This window comes from Cornus florida, unplaced genomic scaffold, assembly GCF_030987335.1.
Source record: "Cornus florida cultivar Cherokee Brave unplaced genomic scaffold, ASM3098733v1 CherokeeBrave_3.0.0_Hap2_Chr06, whole genome shotgun sequence".
In the NCBI taxonomy this organism is placed as follows: Eukaryota; Viridiplantae; Streptophyta; class Magnoliopsida; order Cornales; family Cornaceae; genus Cornus; species Cornus florida.
The window spans coordinates 82773252-82799310 of record NW_026775576.1 but is presented as its reverse complement, the minus strand read 5'-3'; the positions used below and the strand labels follow the sequence as shown (position 1 = coordinate 82799310).

At 33.7% G+C, this 26059-nt stretch overlaps 1 protein-coding gene across 2 annotated transcripts; it reads left to right on the top strand.

Annotated features, from left to right (window-relative positions):
* The first annotated feature begins 16191 nt into the window (after positions 1–16191).
* On the top strand, positions 16192–20614 carry LOC132312382 (phosphoglycerate kinase, cytosolic). Of its 2 annotated transcripts, none has more exons than XM_059810729.1 (7): positions 16192–16352; positions 16483–16688; positions 17733–17810; positions 17923–18183; positions 19239–19556; positions 19907–20065; positions 20189–20614. In XM_059810729.1, the coding sequence occupies exons 2-7, from the start codon at positions 16494–16496 to the stop codon at positions 20381–20383; spliced, it is 1206 nt and encodes a 401-aa protein (XP_059666712.1). In that variant the 5' UTR covers positions 16192–16352; positions 16483–16493; the 3' UTR covers positions 20384–20614. The 2 variants fall into 2 exon arrangements, with proteins under 2 accessions (XP_059666712.1, XP_059666714.1); XM_059810731.1 differs by having other exon boundaries at positions 16246–16352; positions 16486–16688.
* Positions 20615–26059: the final 5445 nt, after the last annotated feature.

Below are 26059 nucleotides of genomic sequence, written 5' to 3'. Positions count from 1 at the left end.
CAAAATTGTTCATCTCTTTCCTCTTCAAAAGCCTCTCTTTTTTTCTTTATTCTTTTTTTTCCCACTTCTTTTATTTTTGCACTTAGGCATGATGTAAATAGTATCTACAACAACATTTTTTCTTTTTTTATTATTCTTTTTATTTCTCTTTTCTTGTTTAAATCTACTCTGTAATTTTATGAAATCAAAGTAAGTAATTTTATGCATTGTTTTGAAATACGAACACTAGTTGTAATTGTATGAAATCAACTGTAATTGTATTCAATAAAAATATTACCTATCCATAGTTTGGTTCTTATGTTTGTCAACTATTTATCTTTACTCCTTCGCTAATATATTATTTTACAATAATTTTAAATTTATTATTTACCTTTTCATTTGAACAGTCTAAATTTGTCGTAGTTGATTTATTTTTTATTTTTTTTCCAAGTACACTGCATGCCCCTGAAATGAAATCTTAGCTGCCCAAGGATTTGGTGGAACATAATCTCTTTCGAAACTACCCATTAGAATAATAAGGGGTAATTTGTTAAGTTTAGCAGAATGTAAAACAAAAAATTAATAATTTAAGGGTCACACAAGTTTGTACTAATCAGCATTTTGAGCTTGCAAGACATAATATAGGCTCTATTTCTAAAATCAACCATGTACTCAATCCAACTCAACTGTAATGCTAGGTTTTGGTATGCCGAAATGAAACGAAATGTAAGAATCAATTGAGGTCCATTCAATTTTCATTCTATTGTTTGATTGCATATATGAAATGATTAAGGGGTGGAATGGTCATCATGATTCTAGAGTTTGGTTGGACCATTTTTTAAACTAGAATGAAATGAATTTCAATTCTCTAAATTATCTTTAGTGACAAATAAGTTAAATAAAAAAATAATAACATTATTCTACATACTTTAAAAATAAATAAATAAAATTAATGTCGGTGGTGGAAGGCTGGCAACGGTGATGGAAGACGGTGGTGGCAATGGAGGAAGGAGGTGGTGGTGGCGGCGGCGGAGGTAGTGGTGGTGGCAATGACAGTGGTATTTATAAGGGTGGTGGTTGTGAAAGGCGGTGGCGATGACGGTAAAAGGTAATAGAGATGGCGTTAGTTGTGGTAGTGATGGTAGTGGAAGGCCGTGGATGTGGCTAGGTGGCGATGATGGCGTAATTTCTGAGCTTAGAATGTAAGGATTTAAAAAAATAAATAAAAAATAAAATTAACTGGGAATGAAAAGGTCATTTCATATAGGTTGAAATATGGAATGAATATTTCTTTTTTCTTTTTTTTTTTCTTTCTAAGGGATGGTCATTCCCCCTTTTTCTTTTTCTTTTTTTTTTTTTCTTTTTTTTTTTAATACCAAACAAGTAGAGTGATCATTCCATTACATGTTTAGACAATCTCTGATGCAATGTTATATGGGCTGTCATTTTTAAAATATAGCACATGAGCTTAAAATAGACTCTCCAATGGGCTGTCAATTGGGTTGCTAATTTTTAACTTTGCCAAATCTATGCCAATTGTAGCACAAGAAATAACAATTGCTACAGAAATAGAAGGGAACGGCTCCTATTTCTCTAGGGTAACAGAGAGAGAAAAGATAACAGCGGCAACAGAAAGGGAAGAGAACGGCGACCAGCGACAAAAAGAGAAGAAAAGGGACGTCCTGTATTTTCTTTTTTCATATTTGTACTTTCTCTTCACCTGTATATGTGTGTGTCGAGAGAGATGTGGAGCTGAGTCTGTGTGTTAAATAATGAGCTTTCAGAGATCGGCGGATGGGAAATGGAAGTGATTTCTGTGTCTTATAGTGAATACCCAGGAAATATATTTGTAGATTTTGCCTATATATATAACTTTTGCATTCTTTTTCTACTATTTCTTACACTACAATCGCAACAGTGCAGTCTCTTGCATTATCGTCCTAAGTCACACCAAACTCGTTCCCTTTTAGTTACTCTTTCTTTTTTTTGTGGGAGTGATTCTATATTACTCAGTTACTCAATTCATGCTTACATATATGGAAAAATTAATTCATTAATATGATTTTTCATAAAGGGTTTTATTTATTATTATTATTATTATTATTTTAAATGATCGCAATATACATGAGGGAAAATTTGGGTGAATTGGGTCTTTGAATTTGTTTGATATACAACAATAATTTTTTAGTTAGATTGTTGATGAGAATATAAATTCAGGATATTCAATTGTTATTGCAGACACATATACTATCAATATCATCACAAAATAAAGTATTATGAATATGTTAAAGTTGTTCATAGTTTATTGTTGAGTATATATTAATTTGATTATCAGCGAGGTGAAATGTTAACATTGAAGCTTCGTGGATAGATAGACAAATGGTTTGATCAAATTTGCTTTCTTACATTGATTTCAGTATTTATGTGCACACGTGCTTCGGAGTATAGGTTAAGAAATTATTGGGCTTTCATTAAGTTAGGGTTTTTAATTGAAACACAACATGGTATGGATTGCTGCACTTTACTGAAAAATTCCACTAAAAACACAAGCATTTCAAAATTTATATCTCATGAATCCCTTGGCTATGTAACTCTGTCCTGCTTCATGTACTCCTTTAATCTCTCTTGGCTATGAATCCCTTACTTCATCCTCATATATGTGTGTGTGTGTGTCTATATATATATATATATATATATCTTCTCAAACTAGTTAAGAATTGAACCATGAAACAAGAAATAAAAATGTGAAGACATGAATATTGCAGTACTGCACTATTCAATCAAAAGAGACAATTGTTTAGGAACATGGAGAGGAATGATTCTTGTCATTCTTAAAAATAGTTGTGACTTAGGATCTCAGTGCTCACAATCAGGCCAGGGAGTTTTTCTAAATTAGCAGGTGTTTCGCTACATCATTTGATTAATATTGTTGTCTGAATTCCATGCATACTAAAGTTGTTTAAGCTATGAAAATGTTGGTCATACCTAGTGTTGAATGTGGCATGTTCTTCTACATATAATGAATATTTTGATTAGAGAGAGACGAAAGGTGAAAATAGTTAAATTCATTGGACAATATTCACATATTTTGGTAAATGAATTTAAATTCGTGAATATATAGTATTTTTGTCTCTTCTTGTAAAAAATGTCTCTCTTGTATATCATTTTTTCTCGACTACAAATATTGTAACGACCCACTCCACCACATGGTATGATATTGTCCGCTTTGGGCCTGAGCCCGCACGATTTTGCTCTTGAGCTTCACCCCAAAAGGCCTCATACCAATTAGAGGTGACATACTTACATATAAGCACTTCACCTTTCCTCTACCCAAGCGATGTGAGACTGTGCACCCGTAACTCGCCAGTGTAATAGCCTGACAGTGTCTCTTACACCCGCCCATGATACACCCGCCCACAAGGTCATCACAATGCTCTGATACCATTTGTCACGACCCACTCCACCACATGGTATGATATTATCCACTTTGGGGCTGAGCCTGCACGGTTTTGCTCTTGGGTTTCATCCCAAAGGCCTCATACCAATTGGAGGTGACACACTTACATATAAGCACTTCACCTTTCCTCTACCCAGGCGATGTGGGACTGTGCACCCGTAGCTTGCCAGTATGATAGCCTGACAGTGTTTCTTGCACCCGCTCATGGCACACCCGCCCACAAGGTCATCACATCGCCTGGGTAGAGGAAAGGTGAAGTGCTTATATGTAAGTGTGTCACCTCCAATTGGTATGAGGCCTTTTGGGGTGAAACCCAAGAGTAAAACCGTGTGGGTTCAGGCCCAAAGCAGACAATATCATACCATGTGGTGGAGCGGGTCGTTACAAATGGTATCAGAGCTTGACCCAGCCGGAAGTGTGCCGACGGGGACGTCGAGCCTCCAAAGGGGGTGGATTGTGATGACCTTGTGGGCGGGTGTGCCATGGTCGGGTGCAAGAGACACTGTCAGGCTATCACACTGGCGAGCTACGGGTGTACAGTTCCACATCGCCTGGGTAGAGGAAAGGTGAAGTGCTTATATGTAAGTGTGTCACCTCCACTTGGTATAAGGCCTTTTGGAGTGAAGCCCAAGAGCAAAACCGTGGGGGCTTAGGCCCAAAGCGGACAATATCATATCATGTGGTGGAGTGGGTCGTTACAAATATTCTAAAACTTTTATGCTAGGAACAAGTTCTTTTTGTTTGCTTTTCTTCTTCCCTTTTTAATTTGTCCTTTGTGCATTAAGGCCCGTTTGGCACGCGCTTTGTTTTTGGCGTTTTGTTTTTGGCTAAAACATAAAGAGTATTTTTGTTGTGTTTTAGGAAAAATTCAGAAGCTCATTTAGGAACGATGTTTTGCTGTGGAAATGTCGGAAACAAAAACATGCAAAACATGTTAAGTAAGTCATGCGTTTCAAAAATTTTGAAAACAAAACATATTTGGTCAGTCCAACTGTTACCAAAAAAAAAAAAAAAACAGAAACAAAAAAACATGTTTAATTATCATTATTTTTAATTTGTTTTTATAAATTTTAAGTATATTTATAAATAGTTATCATATTTTTAACAAATATGGAGAAATTTGAACCCACAAACATATATATTTATAATTTATATATATATATATATATATATATATATATATATATATATATATATATATTGCAATAACCTATTTACAAGTTGTTTGTAATATTCTACTTCAATTTTATTATCATTTTACCTATATAGTCCAACATAACATTAAAAATAAAAACATCTTTAGTCACATTTTACTATACTACATGAGAGTTAACATTTGTAAAATAAATTTGCAATAACCTATTTACAAGTTCTTTGCAATAACCTGCTTCAATTTTATTATCCTGTTACCTATATAGTCCAACACAACATTAAAAATAAAAACAAACCCAACTGAAAGCATAATTGGAATAGAGTATATACCATTTACAAGTGCTTAAATATTCAACCAACAAATTAAATAAGTTTAAGTTCTACATAAAATGTTTGGAACAAAGCATTAACAATACATAGTTGTCACTAAAAATTGATAATAAGTTCATGAAGTGGATGACAATGGCAACGACACATCATATTCATAACAGCACATGTGGCCTTCAAGAGAGCATCAACACACTTCGTATTTGCAATAATAGCATTTAAGTTGAAATATATTAACAATAATATCAACCAGTATTAGTAACAGAAAAAATGATTTATATTACATATATATATTACAAGCTCACAATAACAACAAATATATTACATATAAAAGAAAAAACATACCATCACTTCCAGAAGGATCAAGAGTGCTGAAGAGAATTCCAAGTTCAATCAGCAATAGTATTACGCAACTGATCCATTTCTCGAAGCTGAACCGAAGGCACATGATCAACAATCTTATCATCTTTACCATCACTTCGAAGAGGATTGTTTCCATCAAATAAATAATCAGGCTCATGCTGATTTCCGATGAAGTTATGCAATGTGCGACAAGCCATTACAATCAATACTTGTGTTGAAAACTTATAAGGAGACATTACCCTTAAAATAGCGAATCTCATCTTCAACAGCCCAAAGCATCGCTCAATTATATTTCTCAAAGATGAATGCCTATGGTTGAATACTTCCTCTCGACCACAAGGTTGTATAGTCCTACGGCATTCCTGAATGTGGTAAGTATGACCTCGAAATGGGGCCAAATAACCAGGCTTATTGGCATACCCTGAGTCCACTAAATAATATTTACCTGCCATGTTTAAAATACATAAAGATATATACAGTATGATAAACTAACCATATATTAAGTGAATTTGTAAGATAATATTACTTGCTGGTGGAGCTGGAAAGTTCATTGCCTCATTCTCAATACACTCCTTTAGGATTCTCGAATCATTAACGGAGCCTTCCTATCCAACTAGCACATATGTGAACCTCATGTCAAAGTCACATACAGCCATTACATTTTGTGTGGTATAACCTTTTCTACCACGAAATGGAAGTTGTGTACTTGTTAACAGAGTTGCAGGAATGTGGGTTCCATCTATAGCTCCCACACAATTCTTGAAGTAAAGTTAAAACCTAAAAGAGTCTCTAATCTTATTCAGAATCATAAAAAAATTAGGAGGGGCAATGATATGGGTGCCTAACTGACATACTGCATGCAACACAGCATGGAAATGTCTGGAAATAGTTTCAATGAAGTGTTGAAATCTCTCTGCAACAACACAATTTCTTTGATTGTGAGATAAAATGAGCAAAAAGATTGTCACTTGTTCATAAACAGTTAAAAATTTAGAATCTTTCAGCCCATACTTTTCAGGGTAGTACACAATGTTCTGAAAACTTCAAGGTACATCCTAAAATTTTCATAACATCTTTCTCTGTGGCCGTTTAAAATCTCCATAACATATGTTTCCCCTTGTAAAATGGAATCCATACAACGCCTCTTTTGATAGAAGTTATGCTCTTCTAAAACAACAACAAATATTAAGACACTCTCATTGTCCTCCTCGTCGTCATAAAATTGAATTATTCTTCTTATATGGTTCCAAATATCCATTGCCCTATTTGAAGATTTAATACCAACAAAACATTTAAATAAATAAGCAAAACAATTAAATAATGAACAAAACATTTAAATAATAAACAAAGCATATGAGTTAATAAACAAAACATTTAACTTAATAAGAAAAACATTTAAATAATAGCAATACAATCATCCAAGAAATAAAAGTATTTAGTTATTACAGTCATTCAAATGTGAGATAGTAATAAGTTAAACAAACAACAAAACACAATCATCCATAAAGAAAGACTCAAACATTCAGTGCCCAACCAATTCTCATTTCCTCAGGTAGCGAAAGAAAAAATTTCTGCCACTTCTCAGAATCATGTAACAACTTCGATACCTTAACGAATTAGGCCATCTTAATTCCAGGTATTTTTTGTAAAAGGAGCATGCAGGCGTTAAACATTTCATCATCTTTATCCTTTTTAGAGGGAGAGAGAACTTCATCATCTTCTTTCTCACATAAAGATACACGAGTAGAAGTAGAAGATGCTTTAATTGTTTTCTCTATTGCAACTTCCATTCTCTCAGTTTTCCTCGCAGAATTCTCATCCATGTTTGACAAGAGTGAGCCATACTGGGAGATAAACTATCTCTTTTGGCTTTCTTACCTTTACGTAAAGGTGGAGGACTGACGTGACAACCCTCTTCCTCATCATCATCATCGTTGGGAGTGGGCAAAATGATTGCGGGGGGTGCTGTAATGGAGGAGTGGGCATGCATCCCTGTTGCATGTGTGTCCCCAAATATAATCGACATCTTGTCAAAATGCTTATATTTATGTCTGCGAAACTTACTTATACTCGTAATAACCTACAAATTTTGTTACAATATTAACCTCATAATAAAGAATATACGACATTTTATTATTTATTTAGGACTAATAATTAAATTATTAACCTTACTCAACCTGTCCCATCTCTCATCCTTAACTATAACCATGCCCGTCTCATGGTTATATCCCACGCCAGTCTCCGATAACAATTTCTTAAACTCGACATAAATTTTTCTCAATTGGTTAAACTTATTCCGAAGTTGGGTTTTGTTAAATTTTATCCTTATTTGAACCTTCATTTCTTTTACCATATTAGTCTAACCATTTGGATTAAATGTTGTGTTAATACGATTACCAAGCCTAACTTGTTCCTTCATTATATTACAGAATTTTTCAGTGAGTGAGTCATCCCATAACACTTTTCCATATTTCGTAACTTTAACCACCATTTCTTCTTCAATTGTGAGATAATCACCACATTGTTCCACATTCTCAACATTCATATCCATCTAACAGATTAATAACAACACTATAATTAATAATAACAAAAATAATATATATTACTATATCAGAATAAATGTGTATAAAGATATGTATGTAAATTGAGATTTGAAAACAGAAGCTATCTACCAAACTATCTTCAAGCAGTGACATAATTTAGATAAATCTTTTAATTAATCAGTATATGAATTTTGTTACTAATTGCATTCTCCATATAGGTAAAACCATATATATATATATATATTATTTTATTTTTTCTTTTTGTCTCTAGATTGGATATAAATAATTTTCTTGTGTGATGCAGGTTGTTATTCAACAATTGTCTGCGTGGAAAGGGTATGAATGGAATTATGGCAAAGAACCCCCTCCATAACCTTGATATGAATTTTTTTTTCTTTTATTTTTTTCAACATTGTATATCTTAAAAAAAAAATCAAGTATATTTGCTCTGGATAATGATGAGAATCAAGAGATTTACTTCATGATTTAACATACTTTTGTCATTTTGGATACCACCTACCTTTTAAAGAGGGATTTCAAATCAGCAAGTTGATTGCACAAAGTTGAAATTACTATATGTTTGTAGGGCTTTGACTTCTTAATTCAATTGGACATTAGGAGATCATTTTACATGTGATTTCATTAACATGATGATGGTAATTCAAAGCGTTTCAAGTATTCCATCTTTCACGACCAGCTAAAACTAAATAATTTATTAGAATAGTCATGACGAAACAAAATCGAATCGAACTTTAAGGATGTCTTGCTTGTAATTAGCCTCTAATGTCAAGTGGTGTAGGAATCATACTAAAACTACCACTTCAATACCAACTGATATAAACCTCTTAGTAAAATAAAATAAGTAAACAGAAAATATAAACAGAGGTAGAAAAGCCTACCAAAATTATCTGGCAACAACCTCTTAGAGGCAAAATCCCTTTGTTTTAAGAAATTGATTTATTCTTATTTTTATAAACAAACCAATATATATATATATATATACACACACGTACGAGCTTAAAATTTTATATTCCAACAAAATGATAACCCTTTAAATAATCTAATCCAATAATTGGATAATTTTATGTACATACATAATAATATCCAATATGAACAAAATCCACTAACTAAAGCTTTCACAAACAGATCATATGATTAATTATAGAAAAAATTACAAATAATCCAATCTGATCAATATAAAATATAGCAAGCATTGATGTATCATTACCAAAGAGAATGCACAAGCGAATCAGAAATTGACGTAGCTAACAAAAAATTCTTAAAATCAAATTGAACAATACGTTCAAAGAGACATTACCTAGTTTTCTCTAGGTTTTGCTTCTGTAAAATCTAATTTGAATTTGCAGATCTATGAAGGGGAATACTGTGTGATTCTAGGGTTTTTCAGTTTGGTCGGAAATCGGAGTGAATTGATTTTTTTTCTTCTGTCTTCTTCCAATCTATGTTCATGTATGTTAATTAGATAAAAAAAAAATAAAAAATAAAAAATCTTGAAATCCAAACAAATGACTAAACCTTGAGACCCATCAATCACAAAAAAAAAAAAAAAAAAAAAAAAAAAAAAAAAAAAAAAAAAAAACCTCAAATTGTAAATTACCATAAAGCAAAAAAAAAAAAAAAAAAAAAACTGAGATATCCAAACAAAGTCCAAACCTGTTGAGATTGTCGAAGATAGCAGTAAAGGAAAGTAGATCGTGGAAAGTATCGGCCGAAAATAGCAATCCTTCAGTTGTCGCCAAGAATCGCCAAGAACGCCAGAGCAAACGCAGCAAACGCGAACCCTAGGATTGTTGTAACTTCCCTTTTATACATCCTTCCAATTGTTGCCTCCGCTATAGTTAAATGAAGGATTTACTTCTTCCGTTACAGTGTTTTTTACCCCAAATAAAACCGAAGCAACAAAAAACACAAAAATGGTGTTTCATATTTTGGGCCCAAATTTGAAAATGTTTTGCAACTGTTTCAAACACTACAAGCCCAGCCAAACATGTTTTGGGCTTCAAAGGGGCTACTATAGCAGGCTTAAAACAAAACAAAACATTTGCCAAACAACCCCTAATGTTTACTGTTTGTCCTCATTTTCTATTTGCTTCTTGTAGACGATATTCGAGGATGTCTTCCTTGCCGAGGCAACAAGCGTTGAAGAATATCTGCAGCAGGTAATTTTCAATAATTTAGATGTTTGGAGACAATATGATATTAGTTGATGTTTTATTTCTTGTTATCTTGCACCTTTTTTTAGGGGGCTGAAATTTGGAGCATATTGTTTTTATCGCACTTGCTTACCAAAAAATTAAATATCAAATCATATTAATCAATGTCAAGAAAATAGTATGTTTTCTGTTTAATTATGCGGCATATCCCAAAACACCTATATATTTGGATCTTGGTTCATTAGGAATTATAAAGACATGGAATAGAAGAATTTTATAATTTTGATGGTTTAATTTGTTGTGAATTGCATAGAAAAAGTAGGAAAACAATTATGTCATTCACACCAATGTATCTTGTTGAATATTCACACTTATTTAGTATCACTGCTAAAGTTCCTTTCAGATACCTAAAGGAAATTCTTTCCGTAACGATGTACTGCAGTTAGTTCTTTCTTTGTCTGTTTTAATGACTTTTCAGTAGCATCCATTATGTGAATGTTTTTTTTTTTTTATTTAAAAGATTTAGTTTTATGCTTTACCTTTGTATTTGCTATAATTGTGACAAGGATCACTTAGGCACATACTAGGCAATTTTTATAATTCTTCATACATTTCTAGAAATATTTTTTCTGGTTAACTTATTTTATTTTATTTAGTTAAGTAAACCCATTTATATATAACTCACCCACATATGATTATATGTACTTGATACTCCATGCACAATTTTTTTGGACCCTACCAATCATTACCAGTCTTCTAGTCTCATAAGATCCAGGCATCAAACAAGCACCCAACTCGTACTTGAATTCATGTGAATAAATTTTATAGAGATTTGATATGACATCACGATCCCTTGATCATAAAAATACGTCGATCATATATACTGCAAATTCTAAAAAACTACTATAATTTTGAGATATACTATTTTTTGCAGCTTTGGGACCATTTTTCTTGGACAACTTTGCCACAATCCCTCAATCTTCTCTCTCCTAAAAACATAAAGGAAATTGAAATTGTTATCATAGCTAAATTAGGTTTAATTTTAGGTTCATTTTTGTTCACAGACCCTTGCTTTGATTTGGCATATTGATAACTATTGATGGAAGTCTCTCAATCATCAACAAAGCGGGGAAAGGCATTCAGGCCGGATCAAGATATAGTAATTTGCAATGCTTGGTTGAGCATCACCCAAGATCCAATTGTTGGTAACTCGCAATCACTAAATAAGTTTTGGAATTGGATATTCCAAAATTATCTTAATCACAACAACAACGAAAATGTACGAACACAAGTTTCTATCCAATCTCGTTGGGGCATAATCATAAAGTGTTGCGGTAAATATAGTGGATGCCTCAGACAAATTGAAAATAAGCAACAAAGTTGAATCAATGAAACAGATAAGGTGAGATTTCTATTTTTCTTGTTAGTTGTAATTTTAATTTTTATACATCTAATTTTGTTTCATATAATTTTCTAGGTTTTTCAAGTAAAAAGTTTGTATTATGAAAATAAGAAGAAACATTTTTCTTTGGATCATTATTGGGCGATCTTGGAACATGCCATTAAGTGGGAAGATTGGGGATCCTCCAAAAAGCCAAAGTCTCCTGGAATGACCCCATATTCCTCTTCCCCATTTTTCGCATCCCAAATTCTTGAGACACCCATCTCTCTCGATTCCGATCAAGATCGAACCAAAAAATCTGATGACTCCCTAAGAACCAAAAGGTCTAGTGGAAGAAAAGTTACAAAAAAAGCACGTAGGAAAAACAAGATAGCAGATATTTCAAACGCTCGTTTTTGTGATTTGATGGAAAAATTTAACGAAAATACAACTAAGAGTAAAATGAAGAAGTTCGAAATAGAAGAAACAAAAGTTAAAGTAACGGAGTAAATGAATCAAAGGGAACAAAAAGAGAAAAAAGCCAAGCAAAAAGAGAGAGATGATAAGATTATGATGATGGACCTTTCCAACATGGACCCTCATGCGAAAGTTTATTACCAACTGCACAAGGATGAGATTCTTGCCAAACTACAAATACGCTCAACAAATTTTGATTATTATGTTCTTCTTCCCCCATCTCCACCATGAAGGACACGTGAAGTTGAGACTGCTGAAGCCATTGTTTTTAGAGAAGCTATTAATCTTGTATCTGGTTGGGTTTATATGGAGGTAGATTTTGAGGGGGACTGTAAATCAGTGATGAAGTTGATCCCCAACTCTGATCATGCTGTTATTATCATTGAAGATGGGATTTCACTTTTGCAGCTAGTTGCTGATCTTTTGTGTAAATGGGCTGTCAAAAACAAATATTCGGGTTTGAAGGGGATGTGTGGCCCTCTTGGTTGTCTTCAACTATAGGGATGGACCTTCTTTATGTTGTTTAGTGTTCCTTTGTTTCAGTTAGGGAAAAAAATAAGTTAAGGCAGCTCAATTTTTACTTAAAGCATGCCTAAGTTTTTTTTTTTTTTTTTGGTAGGATATGCATGATTTCTTGTTCAATGTTCCAATACATACATATAGAAAAACCTTTGCTTATACCACCTCACATGGTTTTATAGAAAAAAAATATCCATTCAGTGTAATTGGCCGATCAAATGAATCTCCATTCAACAATGTTGCTGGACATGTTAGTGATGAAGTTCTAGTTTGAGTCATGATTATAGAAGAATCTTGAAACCTGTAGGAGCAATCTTGAAAAATGGTGATAATGATCTTTAATGGCGTTGATTATTGTTTTTGGTTTGGATAATTAGGCTTGTTTGATTGCTTTGATAGTGTTTAAGAGAGGAAAAAAATGAGAATTGGAAATTTGAATCTTTTTTTTTTGGCACTGAGAAAATGAGAGCTTACACTCAACTGACTGCTATTTTAAATTTTGATTCTGCTTCTGAGTTCAAATAAAAATAATAATAGAATGGTAGCTGGGAGTGGTAGTTGAAAATGGTAGTTGGGAATGGTAGTTAAAAAAAAAAAAAATGGTGGTTGTGTCAAAAAATAACATTTTGTATAAAATGCACTATTGGAGCAGAATTGCTAAAATATAGCATTTTGACATTGTAGCACCGCTCAGAATATAGTTTTGGCATGCAAAAATAGCTTTTTGCATTGGAGATGTGCTTACATATCAAACACATCATAATATATTTGTTTGCTGGGACGGAACACCATATTATGTGAGGGGAGGGCAATAATAATTTTTTTATAATTTTCTGGAGGGCAATGGTAATATGTTAGATCATCTCCAATACAAAATGTAATTTTTTCATGTTAAAGTTATATTTTGAGAGGAGTGTTATATTTTAGCAATTTTGCTCTAATGATTCATTTTATCCAAAATGCTATTTGGAGTGTATTATTTTCATCCACATGCTATATTTTTAGAAACGGCACCGTATGAAAAAAAAGAGACTTCTCAAAAATTTTTGAAATCTGCTAGATATGACAATACTTTTGATAATTTTAAAATACGAGAGGTTTTTTGAGACCCCATTGGAGTATATTATATTCATCCACTTGCTATATTTTGATTTTGAGATTCATCCACCCACTATATTTTGACTTTGAGAGGCCTTTTAAAAAGGTATTAAAGATGCTAGGGTATATAATTAAAGAAAACAAATTAATAGGGACATATTATTAAAAAAACAAAATCACGGGGCAATTGCCCCGCATGACAAGTTAATTGAGTTTGACACTTAATCTTCGTCTCCTTTTTTATATATATATATACACACACATATCAAGGAAGGAGGAATGGAAGACATTTCTCAAACTTTTTATGTCAAAATAACCATTTTTTTATTTTTTATTTTTTTTTCAAGGCAAGAAATTTCTAAATAAGCCTTGATTTGGGATTTATATATGTAAAATAAATCCCAACTTAAGGTTTATTTTGACATAAGAAGCTTGATTTATTTTACACACACACACATATATGTATATTATATCAGAGTATAAAGAGAGGAGTCCGTTTTTCAAGCTTCTTATGCCAAAAAAACCCTTGAGTTGGGATTTATTCACAACCTTAAATGCGTTCTTATTTTCTTATTTTGAGAATACCATGTCAAGCATATTTAAGCTGAAATCATGCGTATACTTGCAAACACATACATTTAACATTGCTCGAAGTGTATGAACCAAAATTATCTTGTTTCGAGTAATTACATATATTTCCAAAGACATCATAAATATATTTCGAGATATATTAAAAAAAAAAAAAGCCAATTGATGCATTAATAATTGGTAGTTCAAAAGTCTCATCCAAGATCAAATTAGGCAAACTAAATTTAAGCGATATGGTCATATATAATATAAATTCAAAAAAACATTAATTAGAAGTTATTTGTACCTAACAGGAATCGATCTTGAGACCTGATACTTTAAAAGACACTATTATCTAAGTATTTTTCAACCAGGCCAACCCCTCTAAGCAGATAATTTAAAGTTCACCATAAACATCAAATTGAGGTTTCATCTAGAGTGGCTAATTATAAAATATGTGGCACCTAATAAAATAAAATATATAATTTTTAAATAATTTAATTTAGTTTTTATTTATTTTATTCATTAGTTATCCGATCACAAATAAAGGTCAACTTTCCGGTTTTTTTTTTAGAACATAAATTATCCAAAAACAAATAAAGTTTACATTATCATTTTTTACTCTTCCTTAAAAATATAAAAAGAAAAGAAAAAAACTATAAATAAAAGTCAATCACGACTCACGAGAACGGACTCAGTTTTAAATTTTAATGAAAAGAAAAACAATGGTGACAGACAAACCACGAGATGATAAGCCGCCCCGTTCAGTCAGCCTCAAGTGGGCCAAGTGGATAATTGTTCAATCAGCCACTATACTTCGGCGGATAGTCTACTGGGCTCCACACTCGTCTCAGCCCATGATACAAAGTGATGAACAGGTGGGTCCCAGAACTTTCCTGGGCTCGAGCCCAGTGCGAGATCACAGCCCAACCCACTCAATCTGAAAGTTTAGTCGACTGAAAACGACTTCTCCTCTAACAAATATTTATAATATATATAACTATATACGTATATTTTACCAGAATAACATATTTAATATGACGTAGCTTCTTAGGCGACGAGTGAGCAAATAACTATTTTTCAACTCTTATATACTGTATTATTCTTTTCAATTAAAGCAATTCTCTAAGTTTTAAAGGAACCTTTAGGTCACACTTAGGATGATTAATTTTTGTAAAGAAGGAATCAAAATCACAAAAGGGTATTGATTAACTACTATAGCCGACTCAAGCATGATTTATGCCAAAGACATGCTCAATAAGTAATATAACCAATTAAATAATAAATTATGTTAAAGAATTAAACAAAATTATGATAATAAGGTTTTGCATTATGTTTTGAAAATTGGGAATTCGAATATTTTAACACTATTTCAAAAAAATTTGTTAACGGTCGTGTAATTAAATATTGCATGTGCCTTATATAAGGTGTATAACACTATTGTAGAAAGAAAAAAAAATTCACCAATACAAATAATATTTAATTTCCTAAATTGTAAACATCATATTTAATATGGCTTCGCCAAATTTGAAAGGATTTATGAATAAAGTAAGGACTTATATTTTAAAAAATAAAGCAATAAATAACCCACCTCATAAATCCAGCATTGCAACAAAAAAGAAAAGAAAAGGGATTAACTAGCATAAGTTTATAAAAGTTAAATATATGTCTATAGAAATCAGTGCAATGTTTAAAATTAACCCACCCCTATAGAAACGAGAACAATGTTTTTGAGAGGATTGATATTAAGCACGTTATTGGTTTGTGATTTATATCTTTCTATTAGTTTAGAGTCCAATAATACATCATTCAATGATACATGATTTGTACGTGTTATGTATTCTGATGCATGATGCACCGACACACTTAATATCTATTTTTATTAATGCAAATGATTCTTGGATCCCATGATTTCATACCGTACTTACCCCCACAAATTGACATTTATACATGGTAGTATTAAATTAGAACAAATATGGTAATACATGACTTTATAAAAAAGAAAAAAACATTTAATATTAAAAACAAATGGTGATTAGGGTTTAACTTCTTTTTAACATTCCCCGTGGTAATTAGAAAGACCCGCCCACCGTGTTCCCCAAACAAAGGTGCGCAACATATGGAAAGTCATACGTGCGCATAAGGCAACCACGCCCTTTTTAGCAACATTCACGTTATCGTGCGCCTTCCTACTTATAAATCCTTCTGGGTCCTTCTTCCCCTTTTTGTATAGTACTCCATCTGCTTTGATCACTATAAACCAAACCTTTGAAAATTCTCAATCTCTCATCACTCTGATATTTATTTCGATTACTGTAAGTTCAATCTATCAATCGATCATACACATACATTAGTGTGTGTATATATGTATATATTATTGACTTGAGGATTGATCTCTGATTTGATCTGATATGTCGTTCTTTGTTTGTTTCTGTAATTGATCAGCAGGAAGCGTAATGGCGACAAAGAGGAGTGTTGGTGATCTGAAGGAAGGCGATTTGAAGGGGAAGAAGGTGTTTGTGAGGGTTGATCTGAACGTTCCTTTGGACGACAATCTCAACATCACCGATGATACCAGAGTCCGAGCTGCTGTTCCCACCATCAAGTACTTGATGGGTCACGGCGCTAAAGTCATCCTCTCTTCTCATCTGGTACGATCACACTAACCCGTTTTTTTTTTCCTTTCTTAAATTAAAATTTGCGTTAATCTTAGTTCTAGATTATAAGAAAACTGAAATTGATACAAATTTTTCTTGTTTGATTTATTTTCACATGATTAATCTGAAACGAGTTCATTTTCTTGCATGTACCTTGTATAAGCTATTTTGGGATTTTGTGATTTTTCTTGTTTTCTATATCTTGGGTTCAGCTCTGTGTAGCTTGTCTTGGTATTGTTTGCTGCTTTTGGGTCAATTTCAAAAAACCCTTTACTCGTTACCCAGTAGCGTATGTGGGGATTTTGGGGAGGAGGCTGTAGATAGATCTAACCTTGAGCATCATTTTTGCAAAGTTAGAGCTCTGTTTGAATTTAAGTTATACATACCTTGGTAGCTATTTGCTTAAGGAAGGGTATTTGTTGGATTTTTTTGAACTTTTTATATTCAAGGTGATAAGTAATAATATGTTGTTGCTAGCCTTTGACTTCTCATGGTTTATTTAATTTATATACAAGTGAGTAGATTTTGCCCATTTTTTTTTTAATGATTTTGTGTGTTCCTTACTTCCTTTTATGTGCCTCTTATTTTATTAGCCCATATTAGGTGTTTCTGTTCATGCTATTTTTCTGTGGTTTTCAATTGTAAAATTCATCATAAAGAATTGAAAAATCGGAGAAGATGGGTTTATTGCTTTTTTGAAGGAGTACTTTTGAATTTTAGGAATTGATTTGATTGCATTTCAGGATATTTACCTTGAACTGCATTTCATCAAGGGTTGATTTTCTCCAAAATTTCTTTCACTGCCTTAGTTTTTATTTTTATTTCTCATGTTGCTATATTGCTTTTTTATGCAATAAAATTTAATAGTGTTTTTTGAGGTACATTTTGTAGTCAACAGATTGTTAGAGTCCCGTTTCAAAATATAAAAGATAAAAAAGTAGTTAATAGACTTTTAAGTGGTTTTCTATTTCCTTTTCGTATTGGTTTATTTTATAATTTTACAGTTGGTTACTCTTTATCTTGAATTGTGGGTTTCAGGGGCGGCCAAAGGGTGTCACACCAAAGTACAGCTTGAAGCCTCTTGTGCCAAGGCTGTCTGAACTCCTTGGAGTTGAGGTTCGTTTAATTTTTATTTTTATTATATTGAAGTTGGGCATCATTTTTCTATTGTTTGCATCCTCATCTAAATGAGGCTCTATTGCTCACCATGTTTATGTGCCTTCAAAAGGTCAAGATGGCAAATGATTGTATTGGTCAAGATGTTGAAAAAATGGTGGCTGAAATTCCTGAAGGGGGTGTTCTGCTACTGGAGAATGTTAGGTTTTACAAAGAGGAAGAGAAGAATGATCCAGAATTTGCAAAGAAGTTAGCATCCCTTGCGGACCTGTATGTTAACGATGCATTTGGCACTGCTCATAGAGCCCATGCTTCCACAGAGGGAGTGGCCAAGTTCTTGAAGCCTTCTGTTGCTGGATTCCTTATGCAGAAGGTTTGTGGTTTATGTCTTACATTGGTTCTCATTATTATTATTTTTTTTTCTCATTTCTTTAAGAAAAGACATCCATGCATATCTATAAATGAACAAGAACATAGATTAATCCTAGATTAATACTTATACAACGTGAACCACGTGATCAATTATTTGGATTGTAAGGGATGGTCTTCATGGATTCCCTATTTTGTTACTATTTTGTTGTTATTGGGAAGTCATTTATAATTTTGTTGGTTGATTGATCATATGAAAGGTAAATTGCAAATATATTTTTGTGATTGGGTAGAGAAGCCAAAAAGTTAGCTGCTTGGCAGACCAAAAGACGGTTAGTCCTACATGGGTATGTAGCACTCTTAGTTAGGTGAGCTGAATTTGGGCTTAATTTAGATTAACATGTTTGGTTTTTCCAAAGATTTGACCTTACTCTGCTAGGACTTTATGTGAGCAGATGTTGATCCACTTCATGAACCCAATGAAACATTTCATGAGTTGAACACAAATTGTGAACATTGAGCGTTATATATGCCAAGGTTAGTCTGTCAAGCAGCCTTGGCTAGCTCATGCTCGAGCTTGGCTTGTTTAGCTCAATATATGCTTGACAAAGCTGTTGAATGAGTCTGAGTTTAAGCTGTTTTCAGTGGAGTAGTTTCATTTTTAATTTAAGCTCTGGAAAAGAGGATACTGCTTCTTGTCATTGGGTTTAATAGGCACAAAACTGACCTATCCTAATTATTCCAAACATGGAATTAGGCACTTTTGATGGTAAAGAAATAATGTTCTGCTATCATCAAGGCTTTCGCTCAAAGGTGTTGAAGTCCTCATTGGGGGCAATAGTTGGGTGTATGTGTTACCTACCAAAAAGAAAATGTTTTGCAGGTTGGATCCTTGGCAATTTTATTGGATCAAATTAACTAGGTTAAATTCAATTGTCTGTCATTGTTGTACTTATAAAAAATATTAATGATAACTTGTATGTCGTCGTAATGCAGTTTTTGTTTTTTTGTTTTTGTTTTTTGGGGATATAGTTTACATCTTCACTTGTTTGGTTTTAGGAACTTGACTATCTAGTTGGAGCTGTGTCGAATCCCAAGAGGCCATTTGCTGCAATTGTTGGTGGCTCTAAGGTATCAAGCAAGATTGGCGTGATCGAGTCATTATTGGGAAAGGTTGATATCCTCTTGCTGGGTGGTGGGATGATTTTTACCTTTTACAAGGCCCAAGGGCACTCAGTTGGATCATCACTTGTGGAGGAAGACAAGCTTGATCTTGCAACATCACTTCTTGAGAAGGCCAAGTCTAAAGGGGTGTCTCTACTGCTTCCTTCTGACGTGGTTATTGCTGACAAGTTTGCTCCTGATGCCAACAGCAAGGTTAATATCTTTTTTCTTTCCCATACTTCAGTCATGCATCTGAGATTAATTAGAAATGAAATTTTATCAATACTTGATCTTCCAAATCCGGAGTTCTTCAGTTTGATCCATAGTAATTTTTTTTAGTTTCAAGTCGTAAAGTGGTTAGAGAAACTACTGTCCTGCCTTTTACCAGATGTGTTTGCATTTGATTTTCTGTATTCTGTGTACATTCCTACTTTATTGCAGAGCTAACTACCAAGATTTAGATATAGCGCTGCAAGGAAACATGGAATCACCACCTTATTCACAAGATTTATTGTGAAAATTTGGGTATAAGAGATTTAAGCCTTATTCCTACTTTTTTGCAGATTGTCCCAGCATCTGCTATCCCTGATGGATGGATGGGATTGGATATTGGTCCGGATTCCATCAAAACATTCAGCGAATCTTTGGATACTACAAAGACCATCATTTGGAATGGACCTATGGGTGTGTTCGAGTTTGAGAAGTTTGCAGCTGGAACAGAGGTATGGAATGGTGACTTCTTTTTAATTCGTTTATTTGTAGTTGAGACTCTGTTTAACTCTTGTTAGAGCTTAGACTCTAGCCTTGGAAGGATGGTTTTAATTGGGGTTATTTATAAATTGCAGGCAATAGCAAAGAAGTTGGCAGAACTCAGTGGCAAGGGGGTGACAACAATCATTGGAGGAGGCGACTCCGTTGCAGCTGTTGAGAAGGTTGGGCTTGCAGAGAAGATGAGCCACATCTCAACCGGCGGTGGTGCCAGCTTGGAGCTTCTCGAGGGCAAACCACTTCCCGGAGTTCTTGCCCTTAACGATGCTTGATCCAAGTTTTGTCCCTCTATTTCCTTTTGTGTGCACCCTTGTTACCCTTAAATGTGTGGGTTTTTAATCAGAGAGGATCTATATCTCACTATAGAGCTGAGCTTGTAGAGTTTAGATTTGAATAAGCAAATCAAGGACGTGGTTAAATTACTCATTGATGATGAGTCTGAATCTTCTCTATTTTGAAACAATATAGTACTCTTGATGTTTCCATTCAAGAAGTTTTAGCTAGATCTGGTTTTATCTTTTTAGTAGCGGTATGAGTTTTTAGATTCTTGTATGTGACTTCATATTTCTGTTCATTATATTTTGTAGTATTGTTCGTCGTCCCACAATTAAGCGCTCTGAATCATGTAATGAACCGAGTCCCTCGTAATAATACCCACAAGCCCAAATGGCCAAACCAACGCCCGTAATCCATAAAGATTTGAAATCTCTTTTAATGACAAAAATAGTAACTATACGTTTGTAATGGCAATTGAAATGATTATATCTATGTCAGGTAAGATCCAACTTTTATTTACTTTTGATCCACAAGAGTTTATGTTCGATTTCTATCTCGCGGACGTGAACACAGCTCTCACTTCGATTTCTATCAGCAAAAAAGTTTAACCGCCAGAATCATGTTCAATTTACAATAGTACTAATTTATAAAAATAAAGGAGAGATACAAAATTGTAAGAGTTATTAAATTAATGAATTATGTAATGAAATTATTAAAAAGGATAAGTAAATTTACTGTGGAAGCCATATACTTTATAAGATGACAAATAAGAGAATACCTAAAAAAAAATAAAAAAAACTTACAAATGGTTTTCATAGATTTATATAGATTCATAAAATGCATATGATAGAATGGCAAGGGACATAATTTGGTGGATTCTACCAAGAAATCAACTATCTATAAAGATTATAACTCTTATTGAGGATATGTATAATGAGACATAAATTAGAGCAAATACTACAAGCGAGCAAAGTCTGTTAAGTCCTTTCTATAAAAGTGTGACGCACAAGGATGAATGTACAAGTGCATACCTATTCATGATAGTGGTTGATGAAACATTGAAAGAGCTCTGACCAAAAATAAAATTCCACTGTGCATGTTATTTGTGGATGATATAGTCTTAGTAGATCGTTTAAAAGAAGCCTTGACAACAAAATTAGAAATATGAAAAAAAACATTAGAAGCAAAAGGCTTAAAAATTAGCAAAACTCTACATGGAATGTAAATTTGATAAATTAACAAATGATGAAAATACAAGTATTACAATTGAGAATCAAATAACTACTCAAAATAATTATTTTCGTTACCTAGAATCAATACTACAAAAGATGGAGGGACAAATGGTGATGTAGTGATTAACTATTATTGGAGTACGGTGAACAAAATGAAGGCAAGTTAGTGATATACTATGTGACGAGAATACTAGATAAATTAAAAGAATTTTTTTATAGAATGATTATTATACCAACTATATTATATGGAGTTTTGAAAAAGACATAAGAAAAACACATTTTGTTGCCAAAATGAGAATTGTACAAGATTAATATAATTAGAAAAGATAAGACTAATAATGAATGTGTTTCGGGAACACTAGGTACGTATGACGACTATGAATTGTAAAATTATAGAAAACTCATGTGATATGGTCTACATTCATAGTAAACTCGATGATGCAGAGTTGGAAGAGAAAAAATTGTCTGCTTAGAAGGTGAGTAACAAAGAGGACCAAAACATACATCGGAGGAACTAATTAGAAACGATTTAAAAAAAAAAAAAAGTCTAAGATGATGCACCGGTTAGAAGAGGAAAAATTGTTTGCCTTGAAGGTAAGCGTCAAAGAGACCGATCAAAACATACATGGAAGAAAGAAACTAGAAATGATTAAAAAAAATTAAATCTAAAAGAAACATGGTACACAATAAGAAGAAATGAGAAAAAGAGAATCACGTGACTGATAGAAGCAAAACGTCAGATATTTTACAACCAGCTAACATAAAAGACACAACAACTATTACATGAAAAATAGGACCATAAAGCCATGGTCTACTAACATGCTACTAACATGCTCCACTGCTGGGTTACAACCGTAAGAATAGGTAAATAAAACTAACCCATAACAACTTCCTATAAACTACTACGACAATCAAATACTTACGTAAGTAAATTATTTCCAACATTCCCTCCCTTAAACTGAAACTTTTCAACATCCAGTTTAAAGAATATCATCTGCGAACTTCAAACTGAACCTTCAAAAATGCAGACCCCGAGCAACTCCTTTAGCCTCTTGAATAAAGGCATTTTGAGAGGTTTGGTGAATATCTCAGCAATTTGGTCTTCACTTCTGCAAAAGATAAGATTAATCACTTCATCTTTCGTGAGATCCCTTAAGAAGTGATACTTTACATCTATATGCTTGCTTCTTCCGTGCAAAACAGGATTTTTGGAAAGTTTAATTGCTGAACTGTTGTCACAATAAATTGAAGTGGCTCCTTGTTGCTTGAACTGAAGTTCTTCAAGAATCTTCCTTAGCCAAATAGCTTTACATGCACATCAAGTTGCAGCTACGAATTCAGCTTCGATTGTTGATAAAGTGACAATTGGTTGTTTCTTTGAAGACCATGAGACAACTCTTGCACCCAACACAAAAGCATACCCTGAAGTGCTTTTTCTACCATCTTAATCTCCAGCATAATCACTGTCAGTGAAGCCCATCAAATCTGAAAATTCACCTTTCTTGTAGAGCAGCCCAAAATCAGCAGTACCTTGCAAGTAACAAAAAATCCTCTTTGCAGCTAGAAGATGCATCTCTTTTGGACTTTCCAAGTACCTACTAATGAGACTTACAACATGCATTATATCAGGCATTGTGGTAGTCAAATACATCAAGCTTCCCACAATTTGCTTGTAAAGGGTGTTGTCAACCCTCCTTCCTTCAGTATCTTTGATGAGCTTCAAACCCACTTCGGCGTGCTAACAGAATTGCAATTCTTCATTTGAAACCTGTCTAAAATTTCTCGCACATTCTTCTTTTGACAAATAAAAATTCCAGCTGCAAATTGCGTTACTTCAATACAAAGAAAATACTGCATCTTTCCAAGATCAGACATATCAAATTCAACCATCATAGAATTCTTAAAATTTTCAAATATGGCATTATCATTTCCAGTGAAGATAAGATCATCAACATATAAGCACACAATGAACATTTTTCCTCCATCTCCAATCTTTGTAAAAAGTGTATGCTCATATGGACGTTTTTGAAATCCCTCCTTAGAAAAATAAGCATCTATACGACTATACCAAGCTCTTGGAGCCTGTTTTAGTCCATATAGTGCCCTTTTTAATTTATAGACCTTATATTCACTTCCAAGTTTCACATAACCAGGAGGTTGATCAATAAATACCTCTTCTTGAAGTTCACCATGTAAGAATGCCGATTTATAGTGCCCTTTTTAATTTATAGACCTTATATTCACTTCCAAGTTTCACATAACCAGGAGGTTGATCAATAAATACCTCTTCTTGAAGTTCACCATGTAAGAATGCCGATTTCACGTCCAATTGAAAGATGGGCCATGAGTTTTGAGCCGCCAATGCAATCACTAATATGATTGTATTAAGTCGTGCAATAGGAGCAAAAACTTCTCTAAAATCCACACCAAACTCTTGCTTATATCCTTTAGCTACTAAGTGTGCCTTGTAATTGTCGACTTCACCGTTCTCCTTCAATTTTGTCTTGTACACCCACTTGACACCAATTGTCTTGTGCCCTATTGGAAGCTCTGTCAACTCCCAAGTGTTATTGTTTTCAATGGCGACAATTTCAGCATCCATAGCCTTCCGCCACTTTGATTCTTTGATGGTATCTTCAAAAGTTACTGGATCATAATCTGAAAATAGAGCAAAATGAGTGATAGGATCATCATTTTGATTAATTCCTGGTACCTCATAATCCTCCATCCATGTTGGCCTTTTTCTTTTATGTTCGGGACGTGTGCTGGTTGGTGTATTTGATTATTCTCCCAATTAACCATCATTTGCTGCTATTGTCGGAGGGCTTTGAGGATCTACTGGAACATTTTGAGTGGTTGTTGGTTGCGGAACATTCTTCATTGGTTGTTGCATTTTCTCATCACTGTCAAAATCTGCTAAAATATGTTGTCCAACATCGTTCTCGTTCCATGGCCAGGTTTGATCTTCATTAAAAACAATATCGCGACTGATTACAATTTTCTTGGTGCTAGGATTGTAAAACTTATAAGCTTTTGATTGGTCACTAACACCAAGAAAAATGCATTTTTCTCCTTTGTTGTCTAGTTCCTTCCTCTTCTCATCTGGAATATGGGCATAAGCAATACACCCAAAAATTCTGAAATTATCTACAGATTATCTTCGTCTGTTCCAAGCTTCCTTTGGATTTATATTTTGAACAGCCAAAGTGGGACTTCAGTTTAAGATATGAATACTCCAATTAACTGCTTCAGGCCAGAAATTTTCGGAATGTTGTTCCTCATCAAAAGACTTCACACCACAGAAACTCCATTTTGCTAGGGCGTGTATGCTACTGTAAGTTACCTTTTGATTCCATGAAACTCACAAAAATTTGCAAATTCATGCAAGTTGTATTCTCCACCACGATCTGTGCGAAGAACTTTAATTTGACTTCCAACCTCTTTCTCAACCAGCGCTTTATAAATTTTAAAGGCTGCAAAAGCTTCAGATTTCTCCTGCAAAAAATAAACCCAAATTTTCCGACTATAATTATCAATGAAGGTAATTATGTATCTCTTGCCTCCATTAGAAGATGGATTTATCGGCTCGCAAAGATCAGAATAAATCAGCTCCAATGGCTTCTTTTGCTCTCTATAATTTTCCTTGCGGGAATTGATTACGGTGTTATTTGCTAACAACACATTCTTCACAAACTTCAGAGGAAGCTATAATTTGAGGAAGACCAGTGTAATGACCTAAACCCGAGGGTTTGCTAACCGAGTCCTTACCCAAACCTGAGGTTAACTAAAAACGTTATCGTCATTTCCTATATCAATACATAATATACGTGTCATCCCAGGGTTTATAAATAATAATAATAAAATGAGATCATAGCTACAAAATATGTCAAACAGTCCACTAACCCATCAAAACCTGTGGAGGAACGTCGTCCGCCACTTCCTTCTCGTGAACTGAAAAATGTTAAAATGATGGGGTGAGCTAAACGCTTAGTAGGAAGTGTCTAAGACACACCTCTTATGTCCTCGTGAATCCACATAGAGAATAGAAAGCAAGAGAACGAGATCATATCTCGGGAGTCAAGTAAAACCACTGTATCATCAACAAACATACATATCTCAACCAATTACCAAATGCACCACGTATGTCAATGTTGTGCCATGCCATACAATGTCATTCCCCATTTTCAAAACCATACCATTTCAACTTCCAAACTGTTAGTGTAATCCGACCTAAGGCACCTCCAAGGCGTCATGAAAGGGGGATTGGTTAACCATCCACGACCACAAGGCACCTCCAATGCGTCGCAACCGGCCTGGTTAGCTTAACCACACTAGGGTCTCTCCTTAGTCCCTTCTCTAGACCACACTAACACCATGGACCGCTAGGCGTCTCCTAAGCGTCCGGGTTTTCATAAACACTTTTAAAAAACTTTTCTCCAA

Excerpts from the sequence above, each read along its gene's own strand:
- LOC132312382 (XM_059810729.1), top strand. The coding sequence starts at position 16,494 with ATGGCGACAAAGAGGAGTGTTGGTGATCTGAAGGAAGGCGATTTGAAG. Across the intron at positions 16,689-17,732 it reads TCATCCTCTCTTCTCATCTG|GGGCGGCCAAAGGGTGTCAC; the intron begins GTACGATCACAC and ends TGTGGGTTTCAG. Across the intron at positions 19,557-19,906 it reads CTCCTGATGCCAACAGCAAG|ATTGTCCCAGCATCTGCTAT; the intron begins GTTAATATCTTT and ends ACTTTTTTGCAG.